Consider the following 25,807-nt stretch of genomic DNA (forward strand, 5'->3'; position numbering starts at 1 on the left):
GAACCAAATATCAAAGTGACCGAAATCAAAATTGGGAAAAAGATCAGATTCCATGTGGTTTGTGCTCACATTTTTATAAAAAAAAAAAAAGAAAAACATCTCATAAAAGCAAAAAATATAATCAGAATTTGGCCACTTCTACCTGCTGTCTTAATGTAGCGCAAGTATCTATTTGTTTTAGGAGTCAGATGTGAGTCTGATGTGAGTCAGAGGTGAGTTTTGCCTCTTCGAAAGTTTTCTGGGCAAAGCTTAAAGGAGTAGTTTCACATTTTGCAAGAACATAAATATCAATTTGTGTGGTAAGTACAGAGCTGGAGTCAGGACATGTTTAACTTAGCTTCACATAAAGCCTAGAAACATGGGGAAAACAGCTATCCAAGCTCTGTCCAAAGTTCAAAAACACTCCTACAAAACATACAAGCTGACCAATTAGACTGTTACATCACAGCTGTGTGCAACATCTCTAAGACTTGTCATCACAGTGAGGTTGCCAAATTTAGTAGCATTGTTTCTGCACAGAGACAAAAATCTGAGCTCACTGACTGTATCCGACAACCTACACTTTTCTGGGTGGAAATTTATTTTCACAGAGCACTGTTTACACTCAGCTACTCTCTCCAAAACCACAAATTGTGATTTGAAAACAAACAAGACATAGCCAAGATACGCCCTGAACAGCCAGGTTAAAAAAAGACACCTTAATTGCAAATAGATTAAGTTTGATAAGGCCACTGATCTGGTGTGAAAAACTGCACATGATGACAAGTCTTTCATGCATGTTTTTCTGCTCTATAATAAAAGAGCATTTTTTCAAGCACACTTGTAATATTTACTGATGAATGAATGCTTACCAGCTGCAAAATGTCCTCATCCTTTGGCATCACACAGAGTTCCAGTGAAGCATCGCTGAAGGAGGCGAGGGTGAGCAGGACGAGAGATGTTGAGTGAGAATGTGAGAGAAAGAGAGAGAGAGAGGCTGTTACAACACAGCGTTTAAACTTCGAAAAGTCATGGCACTTCTCAAGAGAGAAAGTTTAAAATCTAAACTTTAATAGCTGCGGTTTAATGAAGTGTGAGTGTTGTAGGTGTGCTCGTCAGCGATAAGGAAAATGATTCTCTCTGGAAAAAAAGTCATTGTGGTTTCATTCCTGGGAAGTTTCACAATGGCTCCGTCTCTTTTTGTGTGTTAGTGCACGAACATGCAGGGGAGTGTTGGCAGCGAAGAGACGAGATGGAAATTCTGGCATCAAGGTCTGAGTCAGCCAGGCTCTTTCACTCTGTGCAAATTTCCCTTAATAGAAAACCCCTAAAAAGAAGTGAAATGACGCATGTCTCACCTGTTCTGGATCAAGGCTATGACTTGCGAGTAGGTCTTCCCAATGATGCTCTCTCCATTCACCTTCACTATCCGGTCCCCTGGACAGAAACAGAGAAAAACTTACAAACTTGCTCTTTACTGCCAACAGCAGCATCAGCATTTCTTTAATAAATACATATTTAGATATTAATAAATAAACTTGACATTTAAGTAGGGCTGTCCTCCACTAAAGAAAGTCTTAGTTGTCAATATCACAAGTGTTATTTGACTAATAAACTATAAAGAATAATACAAAAACACCAATTTAATCTTTTTGTTTACCAGAGATGTGGTCATACATTTCTTGGAAATAAGTCCTCAGCATGACAAAAGCTTAAAAACGGACTAATCCAATAAAGAAATCTTAGGTGACTCAGAAACACTTGACTAGTGGACAAATCGTCTAAGCGAGATAAACATTTAGTGTTCAAATAACATGTACAGTTTAAGTATTGTGTTGTGAATGTGGTTCTGAATCATTGTATTACATTTTTGTTTGAGTTGCAGCACAAAACACTTCCAAGAACACTGTCTGACAAAAAGAAATACAAATATTATAAAAAAATATTTAAATTCTTTATTCATAGTACAAAATACTAGAGCCCAACTGATTTATGGACTACTACAGACATATGTACTGGTATCAGCAAATATGTCGTCTGATAATTACTGACATAAAAATCTTTTTTCACTTAACATAACATACCAAAAGGGATAGCAGGTTTGATTTTGAAATGGTGTAAGCTATAATATCTCATTTCTATTTATTGTTTATTTAAATCCTTTGGGATTCCAGTTTGGGATGGGAGTAAATATTAATATTTATCACGTGACTGGGACGGGAAAGGGAAAAAGTCTACCCTTGTTTTGGTTCGGTTTTAGCCATTTTCCATGGTTTTCTTGATAATGATTTTGGTTATCATCAAGAAAACTATGGAAAATGGCTAGATATCAGCTCTTAAATTAAACTCTTATGAGCTATTTTAGCTGAGCTACCTTTAGTTGTACCAGGCATTAAAATTAACAAGAAATTGAAGAAAAGGGGTGGTCTAATACTTATATATATATATATATATCCCTATAAAAGTGTGAGAAACAGAGATATAACAACTTGCCCTCGTTAGAAAAAGTAAATAGGCCCTTTACCGATGTGTTTTTTATGTTTTTATTCCCTTTAGTAAAGGCATTTTGGGTCTAAACACAGAAACATTTTCCAGGATTGGGACAGGACAGGAGTTTTTTGAGGGAGTAGAATGAGACAGGAGTGAAAACTGCTCCTGTGTCACCTCTTTAATCAGTAAACTGTGAATTATCTACCTCTAAACTCACTATCAGTCTCACGAATCCCTTATCGGTCAGGTTACACAAAGTTAACTATAATTACAGGAACTTAAAAAAAACAAGTTACCTGTGTCCCATATTAATTTAAAATTTAGAGGGAAATTAGTTTAACCTTGATTTCTTGGTGCACGAAAAAAATTCTGCTATTAACCGATACATTTTTATTAAAGACTGCTGTCAACTGTCAACATTCAACATTTTACTGTATTAATTTGACTTGAAAGACAAACTGTGTTTCTGCTCTTTGCTGCTCAGGAAAAAAAAGAAGATCCGGAGTCCAGTCAATATAGTTATTGACCAGAGAAACCACTCTGGAGTAGCTGCTTCCAGCACAAACACACATCTGTGTCTGGATCAAAAGGAGAACACCAATACTTGTTTATTTTGAAGGCCCCCCATGTGAAGACCCACATCCATTCAACTTTTCTGAAGATGGCCATCTAACAGGAAAAGAGGCGAGGTGAGTTTAGGAAAGAAACTAGATAATTGTGGGAAAACAGAGCACTCCTTTATCCCAGGAGAGGAGGGTGAACAGATGAAAGCAGACAGTTTAGAGGGCTTGTCCAGGCCACTTAACATTTCCTGTAACACAGAGCGCTAATCTGGCAATAACTCTGACAGAGCTTCAGCTGCCACCACCATTTCAGGGAAACTGGAAAGAGCTGATTCACTTTTTCACCAGAAGTTTGAAGGTGTTTTTTTTCCTATCTGCTTAAAATTCCATCATCAATAAGACACGAAACAAAGTTGGAGAGAAAACCGAATGGTTGCAATAACAGTGTGCATATTATTACACTTTGTTCAACCTCCCACGAAGGAGCCATCTGTTATTTTGTAACTTGTATCTGTTTTGCCTGGCGGGTTACAGGGAAGTGGAATTACCTACAGTACAAACGTGAAGAAATCTTGGCATCAAACGCCGCTTTGAGGTCAGATGTGAGACGGGCGGAGTTAATCATAAGATCAGCCGAGCTATCAGAGGCAGTGCAGGGATCTCCACAGAGACTGTGTGTGTGTGTGTGTGTGTGTGTACCTGTACAGAGTCCAGCTCCGTGGGCGGGGCCTCCCTCCTTCACTTGCTTGACGAAAATGGTGTCCATTGGCTCAAGACGGTTTCGCTGTCTCCCTGGCAACAAGAGAGCACATGCAGCGAGGCGATTGGTTGCACAGCGAGGAAGAGAAGCAGCAGCAGAATCACAACTAGGACACATTGCACTGGAACTGGAAAAACGACTGCAGCAACACTGATTTTTTTTTACCTGTGTTATGATTTGCAAATGATATTCTCACTCCCTCATGCCACACATATATGAATGATTTTGTGGTTGTAAAGTGAAATGAACACCGTATTTATGAGAGCCTGGACGATATGGTGGCTGAAATAATAATTTATTGAGCTAGAATGAAAATTGACCTTTTAAAATGGATTGTGCACCAATTTTTCATTTTGATAATGATTTTATTTATTATCAACAAAACCATGGAAAATGTCTAGATAGCAGCTCTTACATTAAACCCTTATTAGATATTTTTGTTGTTAACAAGAAATTAAAGAAAACAAGGGTGGTCTAATATTTTTTTATGACATAAAACTTTATTAAATAATATTTAACATTGGTATATATTATAATACATTATACAACCAATACATTACATTGTCAGCCAATTTTATAAATAACTGAGAAAAAAGAACAAATAGGAATAATCAGACATAAAATTAATCTGCAACTATTTTGACTATTTATTAATACTTTCATTCATTTTTAAAGCAAAAATAACACTAGTTTACAGCTTCTTAGCTGTGAGAATTTGCTGCTTATATTTGTCCTATGTGATAACAAATTGAAAACTTTTGAGTTTGACTGTTTAAAGACATCACCTTGGAACATTTTTCATAATTTGATGATATTTTGACCAAAACATTAACTGGTTATTTGAAAAACAGTCAGTCACAGATTAATCAATAACAAAAAAGCTTGATAGAGGCACGAACCTGCAAACTTGTCGTACTTGTGTCATTTGAAACTGGCAAAATAGTTTAAGTTCCTCAATGCTGTGCTGAGGATTTATTGATGCATTTAGCTGCTCTGCAAAATATCTAATTCTTATTTCAGATATACTATTATTATTGCCAGGTGATGGCTATTTCAGACAAATAAGCTCTAAGACACAAGGGGAAACTAATTCTTCATCTTCTTCAATATATTCCTTTACACTCAAAACACTGTCAGTCTGTTCCTCGTGCTACTGCATCACATGCTCTGTCCCTCGATACATCCATCCGTTTACTCCACTCTGCTGTGAGATGTGCGCTGAGCGGAGGATCAGGACAGTGAGGAGAGGTCAGAGTGTGCTGACAAGGCTACAAGCAAACAGGCTGCAAGGGAGTTTGGTTTCATACGGCAGAGGAGAGACAGCACGGTATGTCATGTAAAGGGCCAGTGCAGGAAATCCAGCTAAGGACAAGTAAATAATAACTACTTTTAATGTGTTTTTATGTGCGTGCGGTACAGACACGATGTTTGACTGTGATTAAGACTGCAAAAGACGGCAAAATCGTCTTTCCCTGAGCTATAAGCCTCAATCTCAGCCGGCCTCAGCTGCCTCTCAGAGCCATCAGGCTTTAAAGGAAGTGCAACATCAGAGCATCCCACTGTTCTCTCCTCGGGGAACGCTGACTAAGTATGCATGTGCTTTTTCATGAACGCCCTGCTTCACATTTACACAGCAGCAGATACTGTTCATGCATTTATGAGCCCCGAACAGCTGGACCGGAGCAGATGTGGTTCAAAGTGTTGCTGCGGAGCCACTTCAAAGGTGAGGAGGGGAAAGAGTTGCTTAATCACCAGTTTACTCAACTTGTTTCAGGGAATCCAAACCTGTAACATGATAGTCTGAAAGTCCTTTTTATTTTTCCCTGTGTCTCTATATTCTCATGCCAATAATTCCAGTATGAGCTGTTTCAATGTAAACATGTCACCTTAGATATCCTTCTGTGATGATGGCATGACAGTATGTTGCAAATATACTCTGCTGCCTCCCTCCTGTGGCTGGAAATGTTACTGCAAACTATAAAAATTTGATCTGATTCAGAGATTTACTGTCATAAAACATCGAAGTGCAACAACATTAACAGACTGACCCACTTACACCTTACAAACGCAATAAAATCATCAACAAAATCTGTGCCAGAAAGAAACTTCTACATAATCTTCATAATTTAAGTCACAGGTTTGATGCCCGTCATAGTGAACGTGCCCTTTTGAAGTGTCGCTGTAATACTAACCTGTTTTGTCACTGTGTTAAGTATTAAATACACTCCAGGTTTGACTGAGATGTTGAAAACAGGTGCAGGCTTGTTTTTGATCCAGTAGAAGGCAGTGCTGCACATAAAATGACTCATCCGTCTCTTAGCAAGGAACATTGTAAAATTGTTAGAGCATCACTGTATTCCCATTCGTTTTGTTATGGTTATGATCAGGTGGCTGATTTCATAACAGAAACTTGATATATTAAAAGAACTAAGGTGCCCCTCTGAACCCCAAAACCCACCAGCATGTTTAAAAAGTGCATGTCTTCTGCAAAAAAAGTAAAAAAAAATAAAAATACACCATTTATCATAGACATAAACTGTAAAAACAAGCATTATCTTCTAATTGTCCACTTTCTGACAATCCCTACATGGGTCATGAGGGATGTGTGTTTTCACTAGAAAAAGCAACCAAATAGAAGCTCAGAATTGTGATTTTTTTAATCAAAATCCATCTACATGTGTCATTTAACATTTAGCCAAAAACAAACTGTTTGCACTACCTAGATCCTGTAAAAAACATTACATTCTGCACTCTTCAACACAACTGGGAACCCATGAATGAATAAGCTGGCAACAACAGTCATGTGACAAAAATTCAGGGAATATTGGACAGAACTGCAGGCTGTTTACACTGTGCAGGTATTTCTGACATGGGTGGGCACTTGAAAAAATGTTTATATAGATTATATTTTATTCCATTTTTTAAAGGAGTTATGGCATTATAATGGTGCCATACTGAGCACAGGCTATGTATGTTTGTTTCCTCTACTTCTAGCTATGATTGTGCTGTTTCATAGAGGTGCAGGAGTATTTTTCTGCAGTTAAAAACAAGGCCACAGGGAGTAAAATGTGTCACCCTGAAATTGAGGTTCAGAGGGTTAAATGTGGCTCCAGTGCAGCCCCTCACAGAGAATGACTGCACTGAGGCAGTTCTGTGTCACATCACTGACATAATGTAGGACATGACTGACCCGAGGTAAAGGTACAGATGTTAACAAATGCTCCCCCTCCTCCCTCCCTCTCCCTCTCTGTGTACTCGGCAAATTCCCAATCCCGAGCCAATCTCACCGAGCTCCAACTCTGCAGCACAAATTGGATTTCTGGAAGTTTCCATGCCACGCAGCTGGATGAACAGGATTAAATGTGGAAATCTAAAGCTCTGGATATTTTTAATGCTCCCAACTGTCTTAGCAAAAGCATAAACTACTGTGTGGATTAATGAAATACATCAGCCTGCCTCAAAATGACTTTGGCTGTTCCAAAACACAGAATGAGAGTTGAGTAACCTCAGATGCTCTTGGGTCGTACTTGGGGCAAATGTTGCACCAGTGGCCACCACTACACTCTGGTGAACAGGTGCAGGCTTCAAGAAGAATATGGCCTGAGAGCAGATTTAAACAATTGCAGTTTGCTTAGATAAAGTTCACCACATCAACACTTTTCAGTACTAGAGCTGCAACGATTAGCCAACTTATCGTTACGTCGATCGGCAGAAAATATACGTCAACTTTTCTAATAATCAATTATTCATTGAGTAGTTTTTCATGCAAAAATAGCAGAAAATGGTGTTTTCAGCCTCTAAAATCTGGAGATTTCCTGCTTTTCTCTATCAAACTGGATATCTTTGGGTTTAGGGCTGACCATGGATTTTAATAAACTGGGATGGACATTTTCACTATTTTCTGACATTTTATAGACCAAACATATGGAGAAAATAATTGTCAGTTGCAGCCCTATTCAGTGTGGCGTTATGCAAGCTGCTAGTGCAGTAAACTGTAAGAAAACAAATTTCCTGTTTTATTTTGAGCTGCTTTGATTACTTTTGTGGCAAATAAAAGACTAAAATAAGCCAAAGCAAGTGGTGGTGGCTCAGTTGGTAGATCAGTTGCCCACTGATCGGAAGGTTGGTGGTTCGACCCCTGACCATGGCAGCCTACATGTCGAAGTGTCCTTGGGCAAGATACTGAACCACAAATTGCCCCTGATGCTGCGTTTATCGGTGTGTGAATGAATTCCCAATGGTGGCAGGTGGCACTCGGCCACGAGTATGAATGTGTGTGTGAATGTGCGCCGTCTGTAGTGTAAAGCGCTATATAAGTGCAGTCCATTTACCATTACTCTCTGAGCTTAATTTGCCACAAAAATGTGTGTTTTCTTTCAGAAATAGCTGAAGTTAAAGCAAACCCTTAATTTTAGTGTTATAAGTAGCTCTGCAACTAATGGTCATTATCAATATCTGATGTTTATTTTCTCAATGGATCTACCAATTGTTCTGTTTATAAAAATGTCATATAATATGTAATTTATCCCCAATTCTGCCATCCAACAATCCAAATCCCGAAGATATTTAGTTAACTGTCTTATATGATGGAAAAGTCAATTTCCAGTAGTTCAAGTCAAATAGCCCCAACCAAGTATTGAGTGCATATCGATGGACATACTTTTCAGAGGCCAACCTTTTACATATTTAGCATACTTTTTAAAATTGGTCTTTTGTAATATTCAAATGTTTTGAGACACCAAAGTTTAGGTCTTCATTAAATGTAAGCCATAATCATCATCAATCATTATAATTAAAATAAATTAAATAAATTAAGACATAAAATGTTTCATTCTGTGTGTAATGGATCTATATAATGTGTTATTTCCACTTTTTGAATTGAATTACCGACATGTATAAACTTTTCTATGACATTCTAATGTATTGAGATGCACCTGTGTGATAAAGAAAAGCATTGAAATATTGATGGACGTTGCCACACAATATGGATATCTGCAATTTCCAAAATGCAATAATGATGCAACTAATTTCAGATTTAAAGTTTGACACAGTTTCTCATCACTGTCTTCCTGTCTTGTGGAAAATCTTTACTCCAAAAGCTACTACTCCTTGTTGTTTAGAGTTTTCAAGGGCAGGAAAGCAGAAAAATGTCTCTATGTGAACCACAACTCATATTTCAATCATATACGAAGCAAAAAAAAAAAGTAATTTATTTTCCTTACTGTAAGTTTTACACAACCCTATCTGTTCTAATCTCGCAGTGCACAGTCTCTGGCTGGATGTCTCTCTGGCCTCAACAAGCTCTGGTTTGGCTGCGGTCCGCGGCTGCACAGCTGGGCCCGCTTGTGTCAGCCAGCTCCCCGCTCTCCCGTTGTTTTGGGTTAGATAATGTTATTCTTCAGAGGGCTGGGCCCGCTGCCCGCTCACTGCATTAACCCTGGCGTAATACCTCTCCCTCCAACTCGCTGTTCTTTACCATTTGTGTCACTCTTTTCAAACACCACACCCATGTAGAAATGTATAAAAATATACACAGACCTATGCAGATGTGTTGCTTGTTCTTCACACTAAGAAGATGTGTTTTTCTTTCCCAAACACTGAAGGAGGAGGATTGTCTATGTGTTTAGATGTCTATCTATATCACGTCTCTTCAGAGAAATATGGAAATGGGAGGCACACAATCTTGGCATACTGTATCCCCCCATAGTGTGGGGAGGTCAAAGCACAAGCACACTTTACATAAATCCAAAAGCTCCAGCTTCCCTCAAAGAAACGGGATTGCTTTAAGACAGCAGATGAAAATAAACACTGTAATTCTGCCTTTGTGTCTCCCATTCCCACGACCAAACACTCACACAAACTAGTCCAAACACAACTTTGAAAGCTTAAACTCGGTGAAGACACCTGCGTGGCCTTCTCCTGACCTCCTGTAAATACGTAATAAACCGCAATCCTCACAAACTGTGTCAATAGACTTTGTCAGATGGCGAAAACGACCTGTAGGTGCCAGGCTCAGACGGACGGGTCTCGTTTCACTAATCGCTGCACTTTGTAAACAGACGCAGCTTTATGTCAGAAACCTCGGCACACACTGTGGGAGGGACTGTCAATACGCCTTAAAGCAGCCGTCATTACAACACTGTCGAGTCGGCAGTTTGTCCTCACATGTAAGTAAACAAGTAGGTAAACTGTAGTTCTATAGCTTGATTCTAAACAGGAGTTACACAAAGAAAAGGGGTACAGGCCGACTAATATTACATTTTTTTCAGGGATACAGCCATTAAATTATTTGCCGCTTGCCCCCACCAACATTTTGCATTTTTTAAATAAAAATAAAACCACTTAATTATTAATTATTGTGTATTATTGCCTAGGTAAATCAACTAAAAAACATGTAAAAATACTAAGCATGTTACCAATACTTAGTTGGACAACAGACACTATCAATATCAACTCAAAGTGTCACAGCACAAAGTAGCATTACTCAGACTTTTTCTGGGGTTGAGACGATGGTGGAGGATTTGGTGTCAAAGCTAAAACCCAAAATTTGGCAATATTTTTGATTCAAAGTAAGGTGAAGATCTACATATATAATGTTAAAAATGTCAAAATAAACACCCTATATATTAGGCGCCACCAAAGAATCACATTTCTTGTAAAATGTCCGGTTTGATTAAGTTTTTATCTGGTGGGAAAATTTCCTCACCATGGCATTCCTAGTGTAGAGGCAACTTTTAAAAATCTGATAACAGTAAATCAGAGAATATTTAATACAATAAGGTAATATTTGAATCTTAATCAGCCGATATTTGTGTTTAATATTGACACATAATATAAACAAACATTTTTTGACGAGGATCCTTTATATTTTCTTATTAATAAGTTCTCACTGAGATTAATTGCATTAACAATTGATTATTGACCAGAACAAACTGAAGTTTGACATAAAAAATCCACATAATAGCTTTTTCCATACATTTTTCCTGTATCCATGAGGGTTGTCTCAGTTGTCACGGACCCAAGTATGTAACCTAACTAGTTGTATTTGATGACAAAAAACATCTTTCAACAGAGATAACTGAGCTATCTTTGTGAGGTGAACTCCATTGGCTGATAAAGGAAGGTTGTGGTGGATGAAAGCTCCGGAAAAAGCTAGCAAGAAGACCTTGATGACAGATTTTTTTTTTGTTTGAAATGACCTCCAACATAACTTTGTTGTTGCTGTAAACCAAATGTATTGCTGTGATACAAACTATAAACTAAAGATGCAACAAAGTACTTATTGGCTGCCATATCCACCATCATAAATATATCTGCAGGGCTGAATTCCTGGATGATTTCAAAATAAGTCACTTCCATGAATGTAACATTCCTAACCTGGGAGAGACATGCCGATGTAGAACATCAGATTCACAACACACACACGCTGACACACACACACACACACACACACACACACACACACACACACACAAACACGCTGACACACACACACACACACACACACGCACACACCTGGTGTTTTTTCCACACAGACAGGAAGGTGGTCGAGTACTTTCCATCACTTTTTTTTTTTCCTAGGAATTCCAAATACCAAAATCCACCCAGGGGGAAGAGGATATGTACTGACCACACAGCAAAAAAAATAATTCTGTGTTTTGTTTTCTTTCTGTAAAACAAGCCAAACTATCTACCGAGGGAGTTTAAGTTCAACTGAGGGAACAAGTGACAAACATCTGGAGACAGATGGGGTGATTTTAGCCCTAACCAAAAACAAAAGAGAGAGAAAGTGAAAAGAATGTAACTGTGTGTTTATCTGCTCTAATGGCAGCTGCAATCATTATCATGCTCCACTGACAAGCTTACTACCTTCAGGAGAACTTACTGCAGGGGTTTGTGGGGTTACAAGTTAACAAAAGCACATTCCCTCTTGTTTTTGTTCTCCATGCTGTGTGGGAGCCGGTCCTGGATGTGGCTTTATCAGTGTTTGCAGATTTGGGCAACCTCAGCTCACATTAGAGAGAGAGAGCATTGCATTTGCCAAACACATCTGTTCGTTCTCTTCCTGAAATTCTTGTCTTTTATAACCTCCAAACAACCTCCTACATTTTTCTTTATCCTACTTATAATGCAAGAACTAACTATCTCTGCACTAAAATGCTAAAATGCTGGAGATGCTGACTTTTTGCATTGAAAGTGCAGCTTCAGCCACAGATTTTGCCCGTTATCTTGTATGTAGTCATAAAGTTCCTATTTGAGACACCTTTCAAAGATTCTTGGTTCAAAACAAGTCACCAGGAAACATTTACAAAGGTAGCTGGAGACCACGTTTTCGTCAAAACTCATTGAATTCATTGACTGAAAGCCTGCTTTAATTGATTGTTTCAACAATTAGTGGCCTCATATCGGCTTATCAGGTTAAAATAAGAGTGATCTTCAAAATGTGCATAGCAATTTGTTGATGGAAACGCGAATACTGTCTAATAAAGCTGAAAATTTGCCAAAAAAAGAACCTTTAGTTTGCTTGTTTGCTGAGGCATGGAGCATGTTTGGACACCTTCATTGTGAAAAACTGTAACAATCAAAGAGGTATTACGTATAATAAAGTGTGTGGCTGCTTTGAGTGACGGGTTGGTGCCATCACAGCTTGTGTGTTTCAGCATCCAGGCTTCATTCGGACAGCCTCAACTAACTAATGCAGAAACTTTCAGAGACTACATCAATGTTTTATACAAGCTATGGTCATTAGCCTTTCTCTCTGCTCCCTTTCCAGTCTGCCTCTACACTGTCATCTGTAAATAAAGGCAAAAAATACCAAAAAAAAGTCTTAAAAAAACAAACAAAGTAGAACTGAATGGAGGGAACAGTCCATTGTTTTTGGATCTTTGCCTAAAAAAGCTTTTATGACTCAAGTCTTAATGTTAAACAGCTTCTATGTGGGTGGATGTATGTCATGCTAAATAAACAAGTTGTCAGATTTACAACTACTCACACTCAAGATAAAAAAACACTTTGTACAAAACACTAGATATTTACACATGGCCAGAATTAAATAAGAGTGAATATATGCTATTAAAATCAGCTGGAATTCAGTCAGTTTAAGGCCTCGTGGTAAAAAACCTCAAGTGTCAAAAAGTCGTTGAGAGCAGAAAGAAATCGATACAGAAAGAGAAAGAAAGACAGGAAGGTTAGAGGGTAGACTTGGAAGCAGAGAGAGGGGAAAAAAAGAAGACAAAACTTTGGACACAGCTTTGTTAAAGAAGGTGGGGCATTAAAAAGCCCACCGGAGAATACTGGGGAATTCTGTTTGCTTGTGCTGCATTACGTTCGCTCTGCAGACTTTATGGGAACGGAGCAAAATCTGCTGGAATAAATGTGGTATCTGCAGAGAAAAGTGTTTCACGATGAATGAAAAACAAATATTTGAACAGATGGAGGGCTTTTTTTTTTTATGCTGTTGAGGTACCACAGCTTCATAAGCAGAGCACGAAACGCCTCATTCGGATTTCACCCTTCAACAGCTAAAAAGAGCTAAAATACACAACTGAAGGGAAAAGAGATACAGGAAAGGGAGAGATGGACAGAGGAGGGAGGGAAGAAGAGAGGAAGTGAGATTTGGTATGTAGACAACTGCTGTGAAAAGAAATAAACAGATACATATTTGACACAGACGCACATCATTCCTTCGTCTCCAACGATGCACCTACACACTGCATATCAGTGTTTATGTTTGTTTATCTGTGCATCTACGTCAGTGTGTGTCTCTGTCTGTCTGTCTGTCTGTGTGTTTTCTGGAGGTTTGAAGTGTTTCCAGAGCCAACACCCAGCTAGTCAACATGCGGTCAGTGACCCCCCCCTCTCTCCACAAACAGCTTCATCACACACACACGCACACACACACACACACACACACACACGCACACACACGCACACACACACACACACACACACACGCTGGACCAGAGTCAAACAAATAAACTGCACTGTGGAGGCCGGGAGGCTGCAGCGAACATCACAGATCTGACTCGAGCAGAGAAAAACTGGAGAAAGCTGCAGAATGCAACTTAAAAAAAAAAAATGGTAAAAACAATTAAGCACATGGGACGTATTATCAGTCTGTGTCCATGTGTGTGTTGACTTGGTTTTACGATGATGTTGTGGGTGTTTTGGGACAAATGTTTGCAAAGAAACGTGACCAGCAGTGCGTCACATAGCAGCAATAACAGCTTGTAGGCATCAGGGAGAAATGACTCCAAAGCTGAAGTTAAATGACACATCAAATCTTTGGCTACATATTGTTTTATCAAATGTAAGCCAACATGGTCAAAAGAACCTTCAAGTACTGAAGAAATGTTTCAAAAGAATCGACTAATTCCATGTCTGCTGTGGATGAGTGTATAATGTAGTACGATCGAAAACTACAGAAAAGTGGCTAATTGGGCTTTGTGGTGAGACTGTTTTGGTTAACTGATGTCCCTCATTACGTTTACATGACACTTGAAAAAAAAACAATTATTGCCTTAATCCAACTATAACTGGACAACTGCTGTGCAGTCCGACTAATGTTGGAGTTCTCCAACTCTGATCAAGACACCCAGATAATGTAATTGGAATATGGTTTCGCTGGCATGTATGACAAGACAACGTACGTGCGCCACAAGGGATAGTGTGCCTCTTATCTGCACAACGAGTGACGTGTACATTACATAAAAAATTATCAAAGCAGTACTATTATCCATCTTGTTTTTCTTGCTGTTCTAAAATGCCATTTTCCCGCCTTTCTCCACTTGTTTATTGTGACGTAATAGGTCAACCGGAAGGGGGGCCGCAGCGAAATTAAAGTGGCAGCCTGGCTGTTGCAGGTTGTTATTCAGTGGCCTTTCTGTTGTCTAATAAACACAATCTACTGGCAGGTGTTTCTATAATATAACTTTCATGAAGGGATTTATTGCAGTACTATTGTATTAAACTGCTTTACATTTAGCAAGGTGTGACTACTGAGTGTATGTCTTAAGTCAAGATCCAGCTCTGTGTCCAGAAGCCAGTCCAAGCTATCATGCAAATTTGTGTGAGAAAAAAATATGAAATATTCCTAAACTAAGGGAAACTACCCAGCTTTTTAGCAATGCATACATTTCAGAAAATTCAATTGGTTCTGAAATGCATTTGGAGTTTTTTAGTTAAATAACAACCTTGAAGACCTCCGTTTTGTTCTCTTCACCTGTTTTTGTAAAATTTCATTGTCTGTAGTCATCGCTTCTTGTGCGGTTATAGTTACATTTTTCTATCGTAATGAACAGAAACCCAGTTTATAATACTGTAAATGAAAGGGCTTTCATCAGTGGACAAATCACTATTTTGTTATTTCATATGGCGAGATTTTGACTTAAGAGACATTTTTTAAATGTGTTTAATCATGTAAAATAATTTTCTCAATCCATGGAACACTTAAATGATAACCAAAAGACAAAGTTTCCACTGGACAGCGACCATGCTACAATAACCTTAACAATAAGGTATCATTTCATTCTTATTCCTGTTATATATATTATATCCTATCAGCTGTGGCCCCACTACCTGTCAGCATCATCACCACTGCTGAGCCTGCTGAGAGGCAAAGAAGGATTTATGAGAAGCTGGAAGCGAGCCAAGTGACTTCCTGTGGCGGCAGAAGGGGGGCTCACCAGTCCAGGATCATTATTCACCATCTATCGAGCGAACGGTTCTCATGCACTTACCACATACGACTTAATGACACGCAGAATCACACGTGGGTTTTACATGACTCTTTCAGGTAGAGTCACAAGAAGGAATTCAAGTTCAAGAATGTTGAGCCACGCAAATTCCCTGCAGGGTTTCCTCTTCCCTCAGCAGGGCCCTCGTGTGTGAGAGTTGTTTAATGTTTTGAGGCCTGTGTTGAATGAGGCGGGTGGGCACGGAGGGGTTAAAAAGGGTGGGGAGGAGGGGGTAGTGTGAGGAATGTGACACCGAGGGCCAAGAGGGATGATGAGGGACACTTACAGGAATCTCTCAATTTCCCGTTGAGAGGCATTTAAGAGTCAGAATTATCACAAAGCGCTGCGCTCACCCTCCTCTAACCCCGGGATTCTGCACTTCCACTGTCCACTCATGCCATAACAATTCACTGAATCACACCTGGTAGAGCTTTGGGTCCATTACAAGCCAAACAAACAGCTAATGATGATAGTCTTCTCCCTTTTTCCCCCCCAAAAAAACCAAACACTGCTGCTTCTGCCAGAAAGGTATCAGTTTGTTTTTAAAAAGAAAGATCTACCAAGCCCTGAACTTGGATGAGAAAATACAAAAGATTACATAAACTGTGGTACGGGAAACATCCAAAAAAGGATTAATAATGCAGTGGATTATTTCTTTATGACCGCACTGTTGCTGTTCGCGCACACGTGCTTTGTTTCTATATGCCACACAGACATGAGACGCAGGGCTGTTTAGGAAGGCTTGTGATGAGGCGCAGCAGAGCGATCCTCCTGCATTCACGCTGGGCTGCAGACGTGAGCAGAATACTGAGGGGACTGGAACGACGAGCTGGATGCTCTGAGGAATGCTGAGGCCTCGCCAAGCTAACAGCAAAGCTCTGACTGCCACTTCGAGGAGCAGAGATTCGCACACCAAAGTGCTGCACGACACCGCCGTCTGCCTCACAGCCTGCAGAAAAGACCGCTTCACCTGCAGCATGGTGTTTACTCCGACTTTTGTACCGTTCACGGGTCAACTCAGTGCATTTATAGAGCAATTAATAGGACTAAAGTGCCAATTCTAATGAAAGATTCAGACAAAGGTGCATCAAAATGCATCAATTTCAATCTATAAGGAGTGAGAATACATTAGAGTAATAGGCTGTCAATCCTCATTTGGTGCCTATTTTGTGGAGTCAATGAAGAATGTCTGACAGTAAATGGTTTCTGTGCTTTTCTTTTTGCAACACCTGAGGTCCCAGATCACAGAGAGCATCTCTCATGCATGCAGTGATTTAAAAAAGAAGTGAAAAAAACTGTTTTTTGACACTTACCTCTGCTGCCATTGTCTTCATCCTAGAAGACAAAAGACAAAAGGGAAATTATGATGATTTGTAAAGAGTTTTCCCTTTTTTGGGGAATTGCTTTGCATTAGTATATTAACAGGTCGATGCACCACAGTTAACTTGAATAAACCATGTAAATATGTGTTGAGAGATATCTGTTTTACATCACACAGTAAGTAAAAATACAGATCATTCTGCCCATCACATTCCCAAATTCTCCTCCATCTAACAATCCCGTCGATTAGTTGCTCAATAGAAATAATAATGACCAAGTTTCATAATTATTAATTATTAATGCAGAAAAATAATTGCAGCCTCTGGCTTCTCAGATAAACTTCTCAGGCTTCTTAGATTTAAAGAAAACTCCAAATTCTCTCTGTTTCGGCTACTTAACTTGGACTCTGAGGGTTTTTTTTATATATATACCATTTTATAACTTACTAGTTTCATGAAAACAGAACAATCAGACAGCATTTATTAGCAGCTTGGGTGAGATTTTTGTGATGAAGCTTTTTACTCGCAGATAACCAGTGTAAATCACTCCAATAACCATTGAAGGAGAAAAGACTTCAGCCACTAAACTATGAGATGATCATCTGCTATAATAAGGACAATACTAATGTGCTGCCCCCAAGTGGCCAAAAAGAACTAAAAAGTAACTGCAGGTTTGGATTATTTCTGACATTTTAACGACTAAACAATTAACTGATAAATCCGAATAATAATTAACAGATTGACTTTTAATCAAAGTAATGGTTTGTTACAGCCCTAAAGGGACTCTCTCAGCTGCACAGAGAAAAAGAGGCGTGTTCATTATTATTTATCACAGCTACATAATTAAAACTGTTGTGACAAAAGACACAACAGGGGACAGGAGGACAACTTCATAGCAGTGTTTATGTTTTTTTCCATTTCCTCAACACATAAAACCTTATTTTCCCTCCGAGTCCCGGTTCAAATCCACACACTCCAGCTTTAATCCCGCTCCCCTCAGTGACACATATGTTCTCCATGTATCCTTAAAGTCTCGCTGCTCTCCCAAGGCTTTCCTTAAGACGCTCTGACCCTCTTCAAGCTAACCCCAATATCCTCAAACTGCCATTAATCAAGAGCTCCAATCCAAGACCCTGAAAATAATTACAGTGAAATGTGATGAACGTACAAGGATGAGGATTTTTTTTTTGTCGGTTTGTATTACGTAATGGGAGGACTGGTCCGGGCGTACAGTGAGTGTGACCTGACGGATTGAAATTTAAAGCTTCGGTTTGAATATTTCCCAGAATCACGTCTTATGATAAGAAGGCCACAGCAGACTCAAGACTCAAGAATTAAGACTGAAGGCTAATCTTTGCTTTGTAAGGAGCTAAGAGGGATTTAAGGCAAATTTATTGCTTTATTTTTGCCTCTTAGACTGCTGGAGAAGAGATTTCCAGTTTGGAAATCGAAACCGAAATTGAATAGAATAATTTTGGAACTAACAGATACCCCCATGAAATGTTTCTAAAATTTCAAAATGTGCAAATGAGATGTGGACTCATTCAATATCTGAACATTGGATTTAGCACATTTCAAAGTTATTATTTTATTGTGGTGATATAATAAATTCAAAGTTTTTCGGAACAAAATGTTCTAAAAATAAGGGTATGGAAGATAAATAGACAAACATCTCTGTACAAACCTTCATAATATAGCTAGGAATAAAACTGGTACGTTTGGTGTCTGTAAGTGGAGCTGAAGCTGAGATTTCTGAGAAAACAGCCTTTAAAGGTTTGTATACATTCTTAAATGACTATTTGAAGACAAAGTATTGAATCTAATTCAGAGCAACAACAATATAGAACATGTAAAACACATAATATTGTGCAGGAGAGTGACAGCTTTGTAACGATGCCTGTGATGGTACTATAGTTTTCTATTTTTTTGTGAACTTAAGAGAAATCTACAAGCGAAAAATTGATCATATTTAGTAAAATATACACTGAAATGTTTGTCTTAGATGTTTTCATCCCACTTTTCTGAAAGAAGACATGTTACAGGTGAAAAAAGCCCAAAACATCAAACTTTAGTCCTTTTTTTCTGCAGTATCTTGCCTTTTTATCAAGTTCCAAAAAGATCACAAAGCACCTAGTGGCCCAGATTGGATTTAAAAGTGTCTGAAGCATCATTGTGATACCCAAGAAGAACTCTGGGAGAAACTGTCTATCTCTTCGGTTACACAAATGTCTGAACATCCTGACTATCGTGCCACAGTTTCTCCTTCAACACGCAGAGCGAAAGCCAAAAGCTATAAACAGAAAGCACTATGCTATCTTGGTGGGAAATCCTTCTGTGCAAACTGAAGAGGTTGTCAAAATAGACTTCAGAGAAAAGTAAACCCAACTCATCTTGAATTATCGCTAATAAAAATTAATAGTCAGGAGGCCGTCATGACTGGAAACACCGGCACATTTTATTATTAAAGAAGCCCTGTCGTATTTACCCAAAGCCCTTAAGTGTTGGTTAGTCTGTGCCCATTAGGAGCCGGAAGTGCTGTAACCTCAGGATTAATACCAAAGGGCAGATTGGTACTGATGTTATCCAGTGCACGGCTGGCAGACTGCCCAGGTGGGATGATACAAGTCAGAGAAGCTCTATAAAAAAAAAAAAGCCCTTGCTGCATTACTGACACGACATGTGTATAATAATAGAACAGTTTAACTGGAACACTGTCCTGCTCTTTAGTCTGTCAGTGTGGCCATAAATAAACAAGTTCCTGACTTTAACATCTCAAACAAATTAAATATTGATTATATTTCCTAGTGCTAATGCAGTAAGTACTGTAGATATCGTTTAAATAACCTAAGCTGTATCGAACTTCTATACTGCTTACTGTCACGTTTCTCCAAATACACAACACTATTAGGCTTTCAATCTCAAGGTCACAATTTGATTAAATTTTTGACTTTTCTCAGCACTTACAGCTGTTCCACTGTTAGTCTATCAAGTCTTAAATTCTTCAGTTCAGTGTGTAATGTATTCGTGTAATCTTTTGGATGGGAGGAGTGGTGATGAAATTTTACACAACTGAATGTTTCCATTTGCATGATGGGTATCGAATGAAGTAAAAAAAAAAAAGGCATCAATTTATGTATTTTATTTGTGTCATAGGATATTGGTATTGTAATATTTTTACACGATAACCTTCCCTACTCCATGTTGATAAAGTCACACAATTAAGAATTAAGTATCAAAGACATCAGTTTGTAAATAAATTAATCACGAATTAATCAATTAATTGATCATTTAATTTAAATAATATATTTTATAAAAAGTGAAAGATTACAGTTTCTAACAACCTAAAGCCCTAAAGACATCTTAAAATAATTTGCTTTGTCTGGCCAGCAGTCCAAAAACCCAAATATATTGAGTTTATTATCATATAAAATAAAGAAAAGCAGCAAATTCTTACAACTGAGAAGTTGGAAGTAGAGAATTTTTGCCTGTTTTGCTCGGAAAATGACTTCCAACTATGATCAAACTCGTTGCAGATTCAGGTTGTAATGGTGAATTGATCATCTAATGAAGTTATTATAGCAGCTCTAGCAGAGAGTTTAAAAATTTAGTGTGATGTCAAGTGGGAGTTGTTGTTTTCAGTTGCCCCTGTATTCCTGCTCCCATTAAATGTTCCCATAGACAATATTACAGGACAACTGAAGCCTTTTTATGGCTTCAATCGGTATGAAACTCTGCAGATTTAATCAGTACAAAAGATTAACAACTATGTGAGAAGATTTCTGGGTTTTGCAATGAAAAAGTCAAAGGAACAAGCTCATGTGCATAAAAATGTAAAGTTTTGTTTTCATGTGTCTTTGTAGACCTACACCTGCCCAGGGTCAACAGTTGAAAATTAGCCAATATTGCTAAACTGGCACTTTTACAGAGATGTTTATTGTTGTGCACTATCCCTGTACCTATAAACTGTATAAATAAGTAAAAAAAAGTAAAAGTGAGAAGTTAACTACTACGTTTGGTAAGAAACATCCAATGAAAAGCTTAAAAATTTAAGTTTAATTCTTTAATGTAAGCTGCTCAAGGCCGACAGAAGCTAAAAATGATGGTGTTGGTTGAACTGAAAACACAATCTGTTGCTTCCCTTTCAAATTTTGGGTCAATTTTGGATGAATTCAACTTCTGTGGCTCTGTAACTGAAAAAATGAAGTGCTTTTGTATTTGTTACAGCTCTGTTTTGCACCCCTAAATGTCTTCTTCTCATAGGCAACAACAATGGAAACTTGTGGGTTTTGTGGCATTTGACTAAGGACAAAACTTGATTTCTCCAAAGTAAATGATTAGAACTGGTGGCCCTAACACAAACCTATACAATCATATTATTATTCAGGAGAGTCTCTGGTGTCTGTGTTAACTAACACTGAGGATATCATTAAAAGAAACATCTGAAATGGGAATACAGAACAGAGAAAAACACTTCCTCCCACTTCACAACTCTGCTGCACAAAGGAAACAGAGGAGCTCCTCACAGCTGGAAAGGATTATAATAAGTGGTGGTGAAACAGCTTCAGGAGGCTCTCAGAACAGCAAAAGCATGATAAATATGATAAATAGTGGATACTTTATGTAATTAATAAACAGTGTGGAGCCGGGACACAGTTCTGATGTCCCAACAGCGCTAAAATACTGAGGTGTTAGTCTGGGAACGTGTTCAAACAGCAGCTGAAAGTCATGATTCTGGTTATTTTTTCCCCCTCGTGTCACACAAATCAGGTGTTTTCTAATCACTAAAGACACTAAAGAGCCAAATAAAGTCACATTTTATGATCATAATCTGCAACACTGACCAGTAGTTATAATTTTCAGGCTCTTGACAGAGAGGTCAGAGTTAGCACGGAGGACAAGAGCCAATAAAGTGTTGTATTTGGAAAAAGACCATGATTCAGCCGAAATACCAAAGAAAAATTATCTCATACTTTATAATGTTGAAATGGGTTGAGCCCTAGAGTCCACTTGAAAAGTATGCAGCTCTGATTCACTTTTCCCAATCAAATGCATATTCCGTAGCTGTTATTTTGGTTATTATGGTCCCAAAAATCATTTTTTCCTTAAACAATATATATTAAATCAGGTTTTGTTTCCTTAAAACTGACTGTGGTCTGAGATTTTTTCATCTGTTTCCTATATAAATCCCTTTTTTTAGTAAGACTTTTCTGACAGTGTCTTAAATTAAGTCCGGTCCTCCTGCTGGCCTGAGGCTTACATCACTTGATTCAACAAAAGTTTATTTACTTTGGAAACACGAGTGGGTTTATTACCTCAGCTGTCAGAATTTATTGCTTATTTTAAACCATTACTCAGCTCTAAATTGCATTACAAGGCTGTTTTGTTTTGTTATGTTTAGTGTCATCGGAGGGGGGAGAAACGGCGCTCTGTCACCTTCAGAGAGTTGTGGACGGCAGACTCCGGCGGGTAGACGATGAAGTGTCGCAGCGTGAAGCCGAAGCCCTGTGAGGTCCGGCGCAGGTGGAGCGTTTTGGGCCCCGGCCAGGAGAAAGGCTCCTCCTCCGGCCCGGGGGAGGCCACGCCCGACGCCTCGCTCTGATCGCGCCCATCCTTCTGCTTGGCCTGAAAGGAGGACAAACAAAAACAAACAGGTGTTAATCTTCATAGCATATACAGTGTGATGTTGGATAGGAGGGGAAACAAATTAATATTTAATCTTGTGAAATTTGCTTTCTTCTTAAGATGATAAGATTCCATTTGATTCAATTAAAACTATTTTATTACCACCACAAGGGACAATTCAATTTGAGCAGCTTGTAAACAGAGAAGCAATAAGCAACATACAAACAAATACACCAAGGAGCTAAAATATGGAATACAATCTAGAAAAAATGATGTTTCTGAGCCTTAATGTGACAATAAAAGATCAGATAAAGGTAAAAGAACCATAAAATGAGACGTTCAGAGCATTTAAAGTCAGACTGCAGAGGGGATGAATGATTTCAAATGGTTAGTTTTACACAACAACACCCTGATGGCAGCAGAGAGAACACATGACCTGAAGAAGCTAAAATGCTTTCTGCTCTCCAGAGGAATTTTTTGGTTGTGAAAAAACATTGAGGTCTCCTTGTTTCACTCTCATGTCAGATGCCAGTTAGCTTAGCATAAAGACTGAAAACAGGAGGAGTCAGCTGGTTCCCTGTTCCCAGTTTTTAAGCTAAGCTAAGCTAAGTGGTATTGATCTTACCCTTAAGCCCTTAATTATGCTGATGAATGCAAAAAAACCTGAACGAAAACATTACGATCAGTGGCTCTCAACCTCTTGTTAACCATCATCACAGGACTTTGAGTGGACATAAACTATAAGCAGTTCAATTAAGTAATTAGTTTTCCTACTCAGATTTCATTAAATTCAAAGGACTTTCACAGGTCAATAAGGTGAAAGTATCCTGTCTTTAACAAGCTTGAATTTACAAAAGCTGCTACAACTATGCATCCACATGTTCATTCACACAAACACACACACACAAAAACATCACAAACACTTAAAAATATGTAAAATAAAATAAAACATGGCAGAAGCTGGTGAATTTGCTCCACTCATCAGCCAAAAAAGTACTGTAATCTACTGAGTTGCTGCTAAAATTTGAACATTTACTAAAAAAAAAAGTTGAATTTGCACCCAGAGTGAAAACTGAGCGAGCAGAGGTATAGATCCTAATAAAAGTTCGAAAGAAAATAACCATAATCTTGTGCAAAATAAATATTTTTCTCTTTCTTTCCTCTTGAATCATTCATCACCTCCCATCTTGGGACCCCTCGGGTCGACTTCACAACCCAGTTTGGGAAGCTCTGCTGTAGATGACGCACCGCTCCTCCACAAAGAAATCAAACGTGGTTGTGAAAATAATGACGCACTGATAGTAAACTATCATTTCCATGTGTTGACTGTGGAGAGCAAACTGACAGCACAGTCGCTCTGCTCATCTCACTGACCCCTGGTTATTGTATAAAGAAAAGTGTTTTTGCTAAAACAAAGAAGAAGTGTGTTTCCCAGATGAATTAGAGATTTAAAAACACAAGAAATTCCCTGTTGATGAATCTTCACAGTTATCGGTCGTCTCTGCTGAGGTGCAATTTTTTGAGGTTTAAGCTTTTGGGCAAGATAAATAGTAAACAAGAGGGTTTATTGTTAAAAGGTGGCTGTAGGATGGTTCTAAAGCTGCATGCATAAATGATGACACGTTTGTTGTGCAAAAAAAAAAGGGTATTTTGGATACCTGGACCTGCAATTTTCTGCTGCCTGTCATCACAAACACTACGGAAGCCTGTTACAAACATACAACATGTGTCTACAGTCAAAGGATCAAACAAGCTCTAACGTGATGCTGCCAGATGATTTGTTACAGATTATCTGAGAAGCTGTCGTTGGAAAAGGGCGGACTCTTTCCAAATATACCTGGCAGTCGATCGGATTGGATGAACCATCTGTCTATCACTGCTTATCAATTGTTCTTATCTAACCTGTCTTATGAAATCATTTTCCATAACTGTATGCTCTCGGTTTGCTAATGATAGCGTCTGCACGTATAAAGAATTAGTCTTTTACATGTGTATAAGTTGGTGTTCCTGTCTTATAACTATGATTGATTCTTATACTTGTGTATCATTTGGACACAGGATGCACTGTGGTAAGTACAATGTTAACTGTGTCTTACTATGAAAAATAAAATAAAATTATTGATGGGTACATATAAATTGTGTATATTATGGGGAACCTGCCAACTTGATTATCTATACCGTTAACGATCAATTAATCGATTAATCGATATGTTGGTATGCATACTCCAGTATGTTTAAAACGTGCATACATGGGCAAAATAAAAAATATATATACAGTACTATGCAAAAGCCTGTGTTGATAACGGACGCTTTTATTTTGAAAAGATGAAAAGGGACTTCCTGTCAATCATAAAACTAACTCAAGCAAGATTAAACTGTAAAGATAACGTGTTTTATGTTTTAGCCTCTGAAGAGGCATAAGGTTAGTTTTCACAGTAATCTTCAATCAGTGTGTTTTGTGTTTAAATAAGTTTTGGATCAAATCAAACCTAGTAATTCGTGCAAGCAAGGTTGATACAGTAAGCTAGTTTTGCTCCAGTTAATACTCTTGTATGTCTGTGTGTTTTATAATTGTTTTTGCAACTTTCAGTTAACAAACTGTAGCTTTATCCAACTTAATTCTCAGCACGTTGGCTTATTGACGTACGGCCACAGAACTGAATGCTCGGCCATGTTTTATACCGTATCTTTTACTTTTTCATGTGTCTAGCTCCTCACAAGTTAAAGCCGCTGGTTGTTCGGACACAAACACATTACTTAATTCTTGATAAAAATAGATTTGTGATCTTTTGATTTACAAATTCTCACGGGTTCTTGTGATATTGCATGAATTTTGCTGCGCAAGGTAAACAAACCACCCCCTTGAAAAACTTCTGAACTGTCGCCTTTTACTTCACATACATTAAATGTCACCGACATTATCCCCTGACTCTTAATGCCATCACCAGTTAAACAAAAATGGCCTCAAATATGCAGCAGGCTGACATACACTGCTCCTCTGATCTGTCTAAAATGTTGGTGACAGAGGCCAAACATGCAGTCAAATAATTTAGTTCCCAACTTGTTATTACTGTCAGTGATCACAATATCTGTCAAAATAATCAGATTTGTCATTTAAGCCACATATGCACTGCCCCAAGCTGCACACAGACACACATATGGCTTTAGTTATGGTACATTTGGGGCTTTGCAGGGCTATTTGGCATGTTTGCATGATGACAGACTTATCTTCCACATTCCTACTGTGACTAACGCGGGGTGAAAACAACCCTTAAATGCTGGCAGCTCTCCGCTTGCGTAACTTTACATTTATGCCTACATAACACAGCGCATGCTTCA

At 38.4% G+C, this 25,807-nt stretch overlaps 1 protein-coding gene across 4 annotated transcripts in view; it reads right to left on the reverse strand.

Annotated features, from left to right (window-relative positions):
• LOC131961760 (rho GTPase-activating protein 21) overlaps nt 1-25,807 on the reverse strand; it is a 99,987-nt gene that overhangs the window by 28,171 nt on the left and 46,009 nt on the right. For all 4 annotated transcript variants that reach the window (XM_059326640.1, XM_059326641.1, XM_059326642.1 and 1 more), the window contains 5 exons: nt 22,280-22,468; nt 16,841-16,862; nt 3,732-3,824; nt 1,338-1,416; nt 852-906 (listed from right to left, as the gene is read on the reverse strand). In XM_059326640.1, the coding sequence (XP_059182623.1) occupies nt 852-906; nt 1,338-1,416; nt 3,732-3,824; nt 16,841-16,862; nt 22,280-22,468 (438 nt within the window). The remainder of the gene's footprint in view (nt 1-851; nt 907-1,337; nt 1,417-3,731; nt 3,825-16,840; nt 16,863-22,279; nt 22,469-25,807) is intronic.

This window comes from Centropristis striata, chromosome 23, assembly GCF_030273125.1.
Source record: "Centropristis striata isolate RG_2023a ecotype Rhode Island chromosome 23, C.striata_1.0, whole genome shotgun sequence".
Taxonomy (NCBI): domain Eukaryota; kingdom Metazoa; phylum Chordata; class Actinopteri; order Perciformes; family Serranidae; genus Centropristis; species Centropristis striata.